The sequence below is a fragment of the Palaemon carinicauda genome, chromosome 18 (assembly GCF_036898095.1).
Source record: "Palaemon carinicauda isolate YSFRI2023 chromosome 18, ASM3689809v2, whole genome shotgun sequence".
Lineage (NCBI taxonomy): Eukaryota > Metazoa > Arthropoda > Malacostraca > Decapoda > Palaemonidae > Palaemon > Palaemon carinicauda.
In genome coordinates this window covers 41,350,264-41,364,393 of record NC_090742.1, presented here as the reverse complement: position 1 = coordinate 41,364,393, position 14,130 = coordinate 41,350,264, and the positions used below count along the sequence as shown (strand labels likewise).

Genomic DNA, 14,130 nt, shown 5'->3' with positions numbered 1-14,130 from the left:
GTTAGCGTTAATTCGGTCGACCTTTTGCTCGATCTTGACCTTTGACCAAGGACTTTAAAAATTGAATCACTTCCACGTCCCAACATAACAAAAAATCATTGAAAGTTTCACTACTCTGTGAGTAAAATTGTGGCCAGGAAATTGTTCACAAACCAACAGACAAGCGGACAAACAGGGGCGAAAACATAACCTCCTCATAACTGTTTATAAACAAAAAATTATGCAAGAGAAAAAAATTTACATAAAAACGATAACATAGAAGATGCGTGTATCAAATTAATATAGACCTAAAATCAATATAATAAAACATTCAGCATTAGAGAAATACGAGAAATAAAAAATGAGTACCTTCCCTCAAAATAGAAGCATCTATTGTTGGAAATGAATGTTTTTTGGGGGAGGGGGGGATCTCCAATCTTCAGCATCAGAAGTCCCAAAAGGTTATTCTTGCGATTATTTGGAAGTCCGTTCGGAGATATCATCCTTTCCAAGAATTAATCTTACATCCGATAACTTTCCTCTATAGCAATTTATTTAGTGAAAATATTATTCATAAAATGCTATCTTGACCGTATAGTATAGTATTGCGTATATACTGTACATAAATATAGTGTACATACACCATAACGTGGTGAAAGGGTTTCCGTGTCACCATGATTAGCAAAGCTATACTGGTCAGCTATCAGACGAAAATCTCTCACCATTACCAATCTGTGCTGGCCAACGTGGTGATGAAAACTGGCCAAACCGTAAGCAGAGAACTAAAAGCAGCTGCATTTTTTTTTTTGTATATACTGTATATACTCGCATATATAAGCATGTGTGGGTGAGTGTGTAACTGTGTATGAAATCTTGCGTATAATCAACTTAAAGTACATAAGCGTGAACTTACTACTGTACATGAGGACAACAGTGGTAATTTAATCGTCCTATTGTTATCTACGGAGCATCTAGGAACGTTTTATATTCCTTACTTGATCAAGATAATATCTATTAGTATCTAAGACTCGTGATTGAAAATCACAAACCCACGATTATGAAACCTAGTGCAACATAAAAAATAAAATAATTCATAATCACACAATCCTAAAATAATGAGGTAAGAGAGAGGAATAATTGTTTCGTTTGCCTTTTGGATCTTGAGAACTTCAAGAGAACAAAAGGTGTCGGAAACGACCTGTTCTTGAAAGAAAATGTTTGAAAGCCTTTTTAACAAACATAAATCGACAGATTTACAAGTAAGGAAAATATGGCCTAATATAACATATAAAGTCTCCACGATTCGTTAAGAACAAGTCAAAGTTTCAAAGCTAAGAAGTAAACCAAAGTCGTAGCCAAAGGCGACTACCGAAGACAGCTGTCCTCAAATTCACCTCAGATGGCATTTATCATTATCTACACTTGCACGCTTTCTTGGTTCATATCAAAGCCAACCCTCAAATCAGAACCAAATTATCCCTCTGCAACGTTTGAAAGGGACCATCTCGGCATAAATTACAACCAAGGAAGGCGTCTCATTACCGTGTTGTTCTTTAAGAACGGGTCCGGTAAACAATTACATCCCGAAAATGCTTAACTTTTGCCAATGGCTGGTTACTACTGATTATACAATGAAAGAGAAAGGGGAAAAAATCTTACATATTATACACCGTAGGTAAAGGAAAGTATTTGTCCCTTCTTTAAAAGTGGAACAAGAATTCCACCTAAAATCATACAACCAACAAACTCTCCTTAAATAGCCAATGCTTTACATACACACAAAGGCACCATTGCCACTTTTTTTCCTTTTGCAAATTCTGTCACTGGAAGACACGGAGTCCGAGCGCGTTGTCTGCGCTAAAATTATGCGAACCGGGAAATGGCCTCATTAAAACGCTTCTCAAATGCACATGACGACTTGTTATCTCACATAATATCAGCCACTCAAAGAAAATAGGGAAGCCAGGAATTGCATTAAGTCTTACAGATCTTGCTCATTCCAGACCCATTTATGAAGTGTCAGGTTAAAAGTAGGGCGGTTTAGTATTCAAATTAAGACAGCTGGTGCAACTTCCATTCCTCCTTTCTCTTTTTCACAATCTTGTTCCGTTTCTATTCTATTAAATAAAAATTGTTAGAACGTCTTAATAATGAAAGCACCATTTCAGACCATACCAATTATTTCTCGGACGAATGTCTGCTCCGTTTTCCATTCATTGTTCCATTTCTTTTCTATTATATGAGAAATGTTAGAACGTCTTAATGATGAAAGCATCATTTTATACCATATCAATTATTTCTCGAACGAATATCTGCTCCGTTTTCCATTTATTGTTCCATTTCTTTTAAATCATATAAGAAATGTTAGAACGTCTTAATGATGAAAGCACCATTATAGACCATGACAATTATTTCTTGGACGAATATCTACTTCGTTTTCCATTCATTTGCCGCTTCTTCATGACATTTTCTTCTCATATGTCCTTTCTGAATTTAAAAAATCCTCGAGGTAAAATCAACATCCAGAGTAAAATTACAATAATATTTGTTTTCATAGCGAACTTAAATCCTAACCATGTCCTTTGAGAAGTCTCTATTCGAAGACCCGATGTTGAATGAACCTTTAGTCAAGCGATTCCCCAACGTCCCAAGAATACGAGAAATGTTTAGAACAAATGATGCAAGAAACGTCTGTGCGACAATGACGCCAGAAATGTGAAACAAAGGCTGGCCAGTACGTCTGGAGGTCGGCAAAGTGTGTCTGAATGAGAATGAAACTCATGGAATGGAGGTTGACTTCCCCCGAGTGTTCCAATGCAGAGCGATTGTTGTTTACCCTGATATTACGTCACTGTTTATAAAAAAAAAAAAAAAAATGAATAAATAAATAAATAGATAAATCTGGTTTCAGCCGATCAACTCTTTACTCAGAATCTGTTTTTAGAAAAACTTTTTTTCAAGAGGATATTAATTCATCTAGGTGAGCGTGGTAATGGTTATATAATGATAAAAAAAAAATATTCATTAGCTGCGCGTCATTTCACTTAACGTATGTGTTTGTGCGTGCGTGCCGATTGATTAATTTATGGAATTAAGGAAAAATGGCATGCTACTGGGCCGGGGAAGCCATTCAGCACAGAGATGCAACTTATGGAACGACAAGGTGGAAGAAAAGTTGCAAGAAATGAGTTATAGCCGCCGAAGGCTAAAAACTGAGTACAATTCATGCCGAAGGGACTCCCCTTGGTACAGCCTGCACTGCACGTGTAATGTGCACAGGCGTCACTACTCCCAAGGATCGGCAACAAGGGAGATACTTAATTACAATAACTAATGCAAGGTTTATACAAAGCAAACTATTTCTTATGAAGTCGTCCGTTTCATGATTAACATGTTGGTTTCTGCGAGCGATCGGACAAAAATCTCCCACCATCACCTATCCGCACTGGCCAGCGTGGTGATGAAAACTGGCCAAACCCCAGACATGTCTTTGTCCTGCAGTGAACTAGAAATGACTCCATTTATTGTTGTGTATATATATGTATATAAAATACACACACACACACACACACACATATATATATATATATATATATATATATATATATATATATATATATATATACAGACGAGGACACAGACCACGTAAAGGAAACAATAACCATAGATTGTTTGGCAGCATATGTCGTTAATGACGGAGACAACTGCCGGCAACGGTGCGACACAGCAAGTTCACTTTCACTTCATTTGCTTTGGAGTCGTTACGGTTGCTATGGAGATCTCCAATCGAGAACTAATTGTTATCTCAATAAATAGAATTCGTCCCAACCTTGAAATGTAAACGCATATGTAGGTAATATATGAAGACAAATGTCTTGTGTATGTTTGTGAAGACAAAGCAGTGAACAAGAACAAGAATGGATTTAATACTAAAGAAAAAATGTGCTGGAGATATAGACTAATACGAATACACAGTATATTAACAACCACAAATGCTGCCGTTTCTAGTCCACTACAGGACAAAGACCTCAGACATGTTAATTAGTGTCTGGCGTTTGGCCAGTTTTTATCACCACGCTTGCCAATGCGGATTGGTGATGGTGGGAGAATTTCGATAGATTGCTTACAGCAAATCATCCAAGTGGGGTGGCCAAATGACCCAGACTAGTACAACTTTGCTGATCATGATAATAAGCAAACCCTTTCACCACGTTAAGGCATTTTCACTCAAAAAGGATATATATATATATATATATATATATATATATATATATATATATATATATATATATATATATATATAATGTGTGTTACCTCACTAAACACCATTTTCCCCTTGACAGGAGCAAAGCCAGAGGAGTCTTGGGGGATGAGGTTTGCCATTCAGGTATACCAATTAACAGCTGGATGGCAATATTCTAAGATAGAACACATTCCCTAAAACCGTAGCCTGAGTAATGAACCACTTCTTCAACTTCCTCAAACGGTTAAAAAAAAAAAAAAAAAAAAAAAAAAACACGATCATAAATTCTCACTATGCTCTGTACATCTGAAATATGACAATTCGTTTGCCAACAAGAAAAGCATTTATTCTAACATGTTATTTTTGCTTTTCTTATATTTCCCTTATTGGCCGCAACACGTTACTTTTTTCATGATAAAAAGGAATTTATTTTACTAAAACATCAGGTTGTAAACGCGAGTTACAAACGAGCTATCGATAGCCGCTGGGAAATATTTTCTCCATAAAGAAGCACCTCCACGGATTCCCCTATGTATTATGTAACACACGATAGCAGCTTTGGGGTGAAATCTATGGGATGGCTTGTCCAGCCCCAATATACCCCTACACATTAGCAATATATGATTATCCTCACGATGGTACAGATAACCAAGTGTAATAACAGTAACAATAACAAGGAATGTTGTTCAAGCCTTTGGGACCTCTATCTTATTATTTCGAAATACTACACTTATTAAACTGGAATCATTCTCCAAGATTGCAGAAACATGTTGTATATGAGATTTTAATTAATGTTATGTTTGTCACACAACAACAAAAACACTAGAAAGCCATATCAGGCATCAGGGGAGCGACTCTGACCTCTGCTTGGAATTTTGAAAATTAAGAGTACTTGTTTTCTGATATGAGAATGTCTATATTTCCCTGTTATGTTTTACGTTTATCACTATAAATCATTTGTGGATCCGATTCGATTTTTATTATTGGGGCTATACGTCCTGGCATTGGGGCCAGGGTGGCCGATCATTGGAAAAAATAAAATTTGGGAAACTCCTCAGTTGCATTATGAGCTAATAGCTAAAAGAGGAGTTGGACAGCAAGTGGAACGAAGGCTAAAAACTGAATGCAGCTAGGGTCCGTATGGAGGTTGCAATGGCCCTGTTTTTTTTTTTTTTGTTTTTTTTTTCATGATAAAAAGGAATTTATTTTTACTAAAACATCAGGTTGTAAACATGAGTTACAAACGAGCTATCGATAGCCGCGGGGAAATATTTTCTCCCTAAAGAAGCACCTCCACGGATTCCCCAGTGTATTATGTAACACACGATAGCAGCTTGGGGGTGAAATCTATGGGATGGCTTGTCCAGCCCCAATATACCCCTACACATTAGCAATATATAATTATCCTCACGAGGGTACAGATAAGCAAGCGTAATGACGGTAACAATAACAACAAGGTATGTTGTTCAAGCCTTTGGGACCTCTATCTTATTATTTCGAAATACTACACTTATTAAACTGGAATCATTCCCAAGATTTTGGAAACATTTTGTATATGAGATTTCAATTAATGTTATGTTCGTCACACAACAACAAAAACACTAGAAAGCCATATCAGGCATCAGGGGAGCGACTCTGACCTCTGCTTGGAATTTTGAAAATTAAGAGTACTTGTTTTCTGATATGAGAATGTCTATATTTCCCTGTTATGTTTTACGTTTATCACTGTACGTAAAGAATCATTTGATTCGATTTCTATTATTTGGGCCATATGTCCTGGCATTGGGGCCAGGGTGGCCGATCATTGGAAAAATAAAAACTTGGGAAACTCCTCAGTTGCATTATGAGCTAATAGCTAAGAGGAGTTGAACAGCAAGTGGAACAAGGCTTAAAACTGAATGCAGCTTGAGTCCGTATGGAGGTTGCAATGGCCCTGTTATGCCTACAGTGCACTGTTTGAGTTACAATAACACCAAACACCGGTTCACCTATAAAAAAAAAAAAAATAATAATAATAACTCATTTGTGGCAACAGGCTGGCCTTCCAAAAATATATAAATCTCACTCCTTATCTATGCAGATTTAAAGTATTTTTTTTTCTTTTTATGTACAGTATCTATCGCTCACCTTATCTATCCAAACGTAATGCTCTGTTCCGTACGACCGCCAATCCGTCTAGACTGAAAATAATGATCTCTTTTATCTTTCTTTCCAGATGTGGTACATCAAGGTGGGATGGACCATTTTCATTGTGACATTTCTCTCCATGACATGGGCTTATCTCGTGGGGGCAGCTGAGGTCGTCCAGAACACGCATATAACCAAGTAAGTGTATTCTTTTTTTTCTATCTCTCTCTCTCTCAAATACTATGAAATTATATCTAGAATCTCCCCTATATTATAAAGAGCAAGTGTATGACTATTTACTTATATATATATATATATATATATATATATATATATATTTATATATATTATATATATATATATATATATCCTGTCATGCTCAAGGAGGAGTAGTCATACCCCGGTGAGAGGGGTTCCCCGAGAGGTACACTTGGAAACCACACTCTCCCACAAATTACCGAACCAGTGTGTTGTAGTTAGAAAAAGGAGAGGGGATGGGAGGGGTTGAATCTGTGTGCGTGCATATCTAAATATTTAGACGTCATTTTTGACGGCTTGGGTACACTAGTAAATAACACTATTCAAGCTTTGTCAAAATACAAAGCTTTTGTATTAAATTGGGGCTACATGGGCCAGCACTGGGACCGAAGAAGCCAATCAGTAAGGCAGTGATACCAGTAGTTGAAAGAAGCTGGACAGCAAGACAGAAGACAGGAGTCGTTAACGGAGGAAAAGTAGAATTCTAAAAAGTGGGTGCTGCTATGTGAACTGGAGGCAATAACCCAACGACCTTCCTCCCCATTTGAGTTAGAAGCATAATCAGAATTCTCTTTAAACTCTTCACAGCAACTTCTAGATATAAATGGAAGTACCTTGACTACAGATATGATCTGCAAAAGTATCTCTCTCTCTCTCTCTCTCTCTCTCTCTCTCTCTCTCTCTCTCTCTCTCTCTCTCTCTCTCTCTCTCTCTCTCATTTTCTTCCTACTATCATTTCACTAACCCCAACTTAGCAGCATAATCAAAATACCAGAACAGTAAATAATGATTAGTTTCATACACAAAAGAACTTACGAAATAAAACTCCAGCGTGCCTTAATGCATCCCGTAAAGTTTCCTACACGTATCCTATATTGCTATTTGCATTCCTCTGCAAATGGCCGGAATTAAGTTGATAAAACGCCAACCAACGACCGCCCAATTTTCCCCCATTATGACTTTGAGTTTCCTTAATGAACAACATCCACTCTCACAATTAGTGTGTTGTCGAAGCAATTTTACCAAATGTCCAAAGTAAAGCTTTATTGAAACCACGCATGGCCACGAGCAAAGAAACACACACACACATACATATACTGTATACACACACACATACACACACACACACACACATATATATATATATATATATATATATATATATATATATATATATATATATATATATATATATATGTATATATATATACATACTGTATATACATATATATATATATATATATATATATATATATATATATATATATATAAACAAATGCAGTCGTTTCTATTTCAATACAGGACACAGGTCTCAGACATGTCTTTATTTACGTCCGGGGTTTGGCCAGTTATCAACACCACGCTTGGCCAGTGCAAATTGGGGATGATATCATTATCATTACTAACCAAGCTACAAAACTTAGTTAGATAAACATGATGCTATAAGCCCAAGGCTTCCAACATGAAAAAACTAACCTAGTAAATAAAGGAAATAAGATAGTAAATAAACTGCACGAGATTTAATGACTAATAATAGAATATTTTAAGATCAGTACAACGTTAAAACAGATGTCATATATAAACTATGAACTGAGATTTATGTCAGCCAGTTCAACCTGAAACTATTCGCAGCAAGTTTGAACTTCTAAAGTTCCAGCGATTCAACTGACCGATTAGGAAGATCATTCCACAATCTGGTCATAGCTGGAACAAAACTTCCTAGAATACTGTATAGTGTTTAGTCTTATGATGGAGAAGGCAAGAATGTTAAAATTAACTGCATACCTAGTACAACGTACGGGATGGTACAGTCTGGAAAGATCTGAATGTAAACGATGGTCAAAATTATGATAAATCTTATGCAACATGCATAAAGAAGAAACTGAACGTTGGTGCCGGAGATAAAATATCAAGATCAGGAATAAAAAGAAAAACATAATAGACAGCAAGTTTTCGTCCAACAAATTAAGATGAGAATCAGCAGCTTAAGACCTGACAGGAGAATAATACTCGAAACAAGGTAGAATGAAATAATTAATAAATTTCTTCAGAATAGATTGATCACCAAAAATATTCAAAGACTTTCTCAATGAGTCATTTTTTGTGCAAATGAAGAAGAAACAGAATGTGTTTGTCAAAAGTAAATTTGCAATCAAGAATCAAAGCTAAAACTTTAAATGGGCTGTATAGTTAAAGAAACATTGTCAATCCTGATATCTGGATGTTGAGGAGCCACTGTCCTCGACCTACTTACATTCATACTTCGATTTTTCTTAGGCTTCAACTTCTTGCCAATAATTTGCACCATTCACTAATTTTAGATAGATCTCTATTAAGGGCTTCAGCAACACCAGATCCACATTCTATAAACCATGAGTGGTTCTAACCAAAAGAAGATTCATCTCTTCATATTCGCTTTTATAGTTTTTAATTGAATATTCTTTTATTCTTTATATATAACAAACGATATCGGCATCAATGACATTCGATGTCAAGATGCCAGAGAACTCTAAATAAATCAATCAATTAATATTCGACATCTAAGATATCAAACTTTTCAGTAAGGGGAAATCTTGTTAAGGATATTAAAAAACATTTTGTTCTACTCAAAAGAAAAAAAAAAGGCTGTTCGAGAATATCTATCTACTGAACAAGCAAGGGAAGGCCTTCTCGCAGTAGCTATTCAAACGCATGCATCCACTGTAATGCTATCTTAACAGGGAGAGCGCCTATAAACTTTGTCGTAAAGCTGTTGAACGGCGCTCACCCGAATCCTAAAGGAACGGCCGCTTCAACAGTAAAATTACCAAAACCGCTGGAGTTGAGAAACGACGAGGTCCCTTTATCAATATTTTTCTGAGTATGATCCGGTTAAAGAGAAACTTCCCTCTGGAGAACAACAAACTACAAGCTACCTCATGGGAATTCTTCAAGCAAGGGGTGTGTGTAGTTAGTTTTGTATTGCTGCATGATGAGACACATGAATTCATAAATGATCACTTTATTTACTGGAAGTGCCCTTAATAACTTATCTAGAGCAAAATATGGTTTGAAAAATGCAGCTGCTAAGCTGACTAAGCACTTCAACCAAGAATTACTAATTTACAATTAAGATACAATAATCATAAAACTTTTCTTCGTATAATTTCATGTCATGGTTTTTTTTCTGAAGGAAGTAAATATATCTATAAAAAAAATTACAACAATGAACAAGAGAGACTCGATTTCCAATAATAAATTATGTAATAAAACCGAGAGAGGAAAGAATGCTTAATTTGAAAAACAGTTCTTGCGAAGGGCAAGACGTTCATCCTTGCATCAGTGACCGCAATACCCTCTCAGAAGCAGAACAAGAACAAAAGATATTCTATAAATTTCATGTAATGAAACGTCTTGTGCAACATTCTCAACAGAGTTCCAAGCTAAAAGAAGATCTCTTACTAAACAGAATATACATGTTCCCTGCCTTAAAGAGAAATCAGCTTCAAGAGAGTTATTACATCTTGAAGATTCCTGCATCAAAAGGAGATACTCAACATAATATGGTTTACATTGAAATGTACTCAAATTACATAAGGTAATGGTTTATACTTTAAAGTCACAATTGTATTTCTAAATAATAATATCTTTTAAAGCTCATCAAAATCTGAATGATTTAAAGGAGTCAGCCCTACTTTGTAAGAAATCACAGTGGAGATCAGCCACCTGGGAGTAGACAGCAGAATCAATTGACGAAGCTCTCCTAGGCCTACTGGATCACCATCCTAAGACATCGTAGGCAGTAGTTTCCCAATATGACGACTGAAGTCCTATTACTTGTATGAATGCAGTTGGTTCTCTTTTTCTTTAGAGACTTGCTTGCAGTAGGAACCCACACACTAAAATATATTGGGAGAAATATTCCTGAAAACAATTATCCAAACAGCTTGTAATTTGTTCAAGAAAATCTATCGGCCTATCACTCAATACTGCTACTTTATTTTCCGGTTCTTAACGTTAACAGGTTTGAAACTCCATTACAATAACTCAGTCATGACAATGATTTTCAGACCCCTCTCAAAAGAGAATGGAGTGAATTTCAGTCATTAAAGTGAAAAACAGACGCCGGGTGCCCATAAGGGGGTATATAAACGAGAAACATAATCCTGAGAATATTGTTAAAATTGCCCTTTCCGTATTTCATCTTATATAAAATTAGATGCTATAAAGTTTGCCGTTAGAGTGGACCATTCGACAGCCAGGTACCACGTGTAAAGAAAAAAAAATGGGTACACATTACCAAGAACGATATTAGGTATAGCTTTAAGCAGGCTCGATAAAACTTCCATTATTATTATTATTGTTACTAGCCAAGTGCAACCCTAGTTGGGAAAGAAAAATGCTATAAGCCCAAAGGCTCCAACAAGGAAAAATAGCCCAGTGAGGAAAGGAAATAAATAAATGATGAGAATAAATTAACAATATATCATTTTAAAAACAGTAACAGCGTCAAAACAGATATGTCCTATATAAACTATCAACAACGTCAAAAACAGATATGTCATATATAAACAATAAAAAGACTCGTGTCAGCCTGGTCAACATAAAAACATTTGCTCCAACTTTGAACTTTTGAAGTTCTACTGATTCAACTACCCGATTAGGAAGATCATTCCACAACTTGGTAACAGCTGGAATAAAACTTCTAGAATACTGTGTAGTATTGAGCCTCATGATGGAGAAGGCCTAGCTATTAGAATTAACTGCCTGCCTAGTATTACGAACAGGATAGAATTGTCCATGGAGATCTGAATGTAAAAGATGCTCAGTTATGAAAAATCTTATGCAACATGCATAAGTAACCTGAAATGTATCTAAAATTACTTCAAATTTTAATGTGCAGCGTAAAATGTCAATCATATGCAACCTTAAAGAAAAGAAAAACATGACAAAAGTATGACCTAATTTGAGAAAAACCTACAGAAGAACAAACAATGGTGATTCAACAAAAATACTTTTTCGACATTACATTGTATATATATATATATATATATATATATATATATATATATATATATATATATATATATATATATATATATATATATATAAGCCAATTGAGCTTGGGTGCCTTAAAATCGTCATTTAATCCACAGTATATACATACATTCACACACACACACACACACACACACACACATATATATATATATATATATATATATATATATATATATATATATATATATATATATATATATATATATATTGTAATGTCCTAACATATTTCTAATTGTTACCTTTATATTAAGCCTCCATAACCGCCATCTGTTGTTTGGTTATGTCTCCAGACTTATATTTTAGTCCTTGTTTTCCTAGCACCGCTAGTGAATTATTGTAAAATTACTTGTTATTTATATTGTTGATCCTTGGGAAAACTGACTTAACAGCTTTCCATGCTTCGGTAAGTGGAGAGCTCCTTAACCTTTGGTGGTGAATACTTGTTTCTTAATTTAAAGCATTGTAATATTGTGCTATTCTTTATAGTGAGAAGGGAGTAATATACTTTTGATTGTACTAATGGTTGTATCTATCCTACGGTAACCATTGAGGCATATAATAATTGTTCGATCACGAGTGTCAACTAAAAATAGAAAAAGGTTAACATCAAGGAAAAACGGGAATTCATTACAATATATATATATATATATATATATATATATATATATATATATATATATATATATATATATATATATATTACATTATTGTAACGTGGAGTATCTGTAATATGTAAATTAAGATAAAACCTTTACAAGAGAGGTAACGTTTATGGTAATTAATTTTCAAATCATGAATGACAATTTTCAGCCTAAGAAAAAATGAAAATAAAAATAAAAAACTGTCGCTTCATTAAGCAACGAGAGGAAAATTCAAAATAATACTGTAAATGCACATTGATCGTATAAAATGTTATCGGGTGATCAGAGAACATTTAATAAAGCGAAGTTGTGAACTACCAACGAACCGAGTTGACGGTTAAGGTTTAGAATAGACGAGTTACCGTCCCAAGCAAAGTTCCAACTCGCAACAGATCTGATCAAGTGCTCGTCCGCTCAGTGCACAATCGCCTTGAACAGACAAAGAGACAAGCAACGTATTCATACAAGACTTATGTTCTATAGTTACAATTTCACTTGGTGTTTTAATCAATATAACATGTCTAAATGCCAAGAAATGAATCTGTTCGCCATCCTAACAGCGTAAAACCAAGCGTTGAATACGGTAGGCTACTGCATTATCAGTTTATAGTTAAGTTTACAAAAGTGACTTCAGTAAGGTAAACTTATAATTAGAACGTTGCAATAAACGGTTTATTGTATTTAGTGGAGTTTTGAACGTTTTCTATAACGATTCATAACTGAAATCTATAGTTTTGGAGTTTATGGTGGCCGGCTACCATAACTGAAAAACTGACCTTTTATTTTAAACAAGATAAACAAAATAAGGGCTATAATTACATTGCATATTCCGAAAATTGAAAACAAATAACAGGTTTAGAATATAAAACCTTGGGCCCTTCATTCTTTTCGAACGAACGAGTGTTTTTCTGAAGTACTGGGAGGAAGGTGGTTACTATATGAGATTTTTAATGTCCTAAAATATTGCACTGTTCTATAATGAAACCTTCAGTCGTATCTGTTCGTCAATCAATTATATATACGTCTAATAGTTATTATTTGTATTTGCATCAAACTCGTGCTTTTCGATAACCCACTTGTAGGTCTTTCCAAAACAAGGTAATACCTACACAAGTCTCCGTAGCCTAACCTAACCCAACGCCCAAATGAGGTTAAGTAGCTCTACTGTTACCGTAATTGCTGAATTAACACTTGAAATAGGTTTACTAATTAACAAACCTTCGTGAATACTTGATAATGTGGGTGTTTAATCATGTAAGAACGTGTAGAAGCATATGTGCACTGTAGCTTGACCTATTCAGACTAAACCTCATAACTTCCAACAAACACTTTAGTCTATGCAAATTATAAGCTATTCATAGAAAAATATATCTAAAAGGTAAAATCATAAGGCTTTTCTTGTGTTCTATCATGATGCCTTTAAGAAAACTCAAATCACCAGAGCCTCACAGGATTAACATGGTACATAGGCTAGACCAAACATCTTAAACTGTATAGCCTACCACCAACATAACATATCTTCCTAAAGAACCTGACCAGATCGTATTATTGGCATTTGTAGTACAACACAAAAATATCTTAAACTTAAAGTATAATTAGGCATGTAATCATACGAAATTAATACTAATGTTATGAGCAGATATGAGCCGAGTGTAACACCTACACGCCATTTGTGTACACAGCAACAACCGGTCGTAAGCCTTGGAGTTTTCGAATTCTTTAGTCATACAAAAATATAGGGCTATACATCAAGCAGAATCAAGTTATACAACTTACATGAATGATGAATGTAGCCATTGATGCTGCACACGCAATTCCAATGATATCACAATTAAATAACCG

At 35.0% G+C, this 14,130-nt stretch overlaps 1 protein-coding gene across 1 annotated transcript in view; it reads left to right on the top strand.

The window, feature by feature from the left end:
* LOC137657800 (chaoptin-like) overlaps positions 1-14,130 on the top strand; it is a 706,036-nt gene that overhangs the window by 627,023 nt on the left and 64,883 nt on the right. Inside the window, exon 3 of the mRNA XM_068392323.1 lies at positions 6,438-6,547. Coding sequence (XP_068248424.1) covers positions 6,438-6,547 — 110 coding nt within the window. The remainder of the gene's footprint in view (positions 1-6,437; positions 6,548-14,130) is intronic.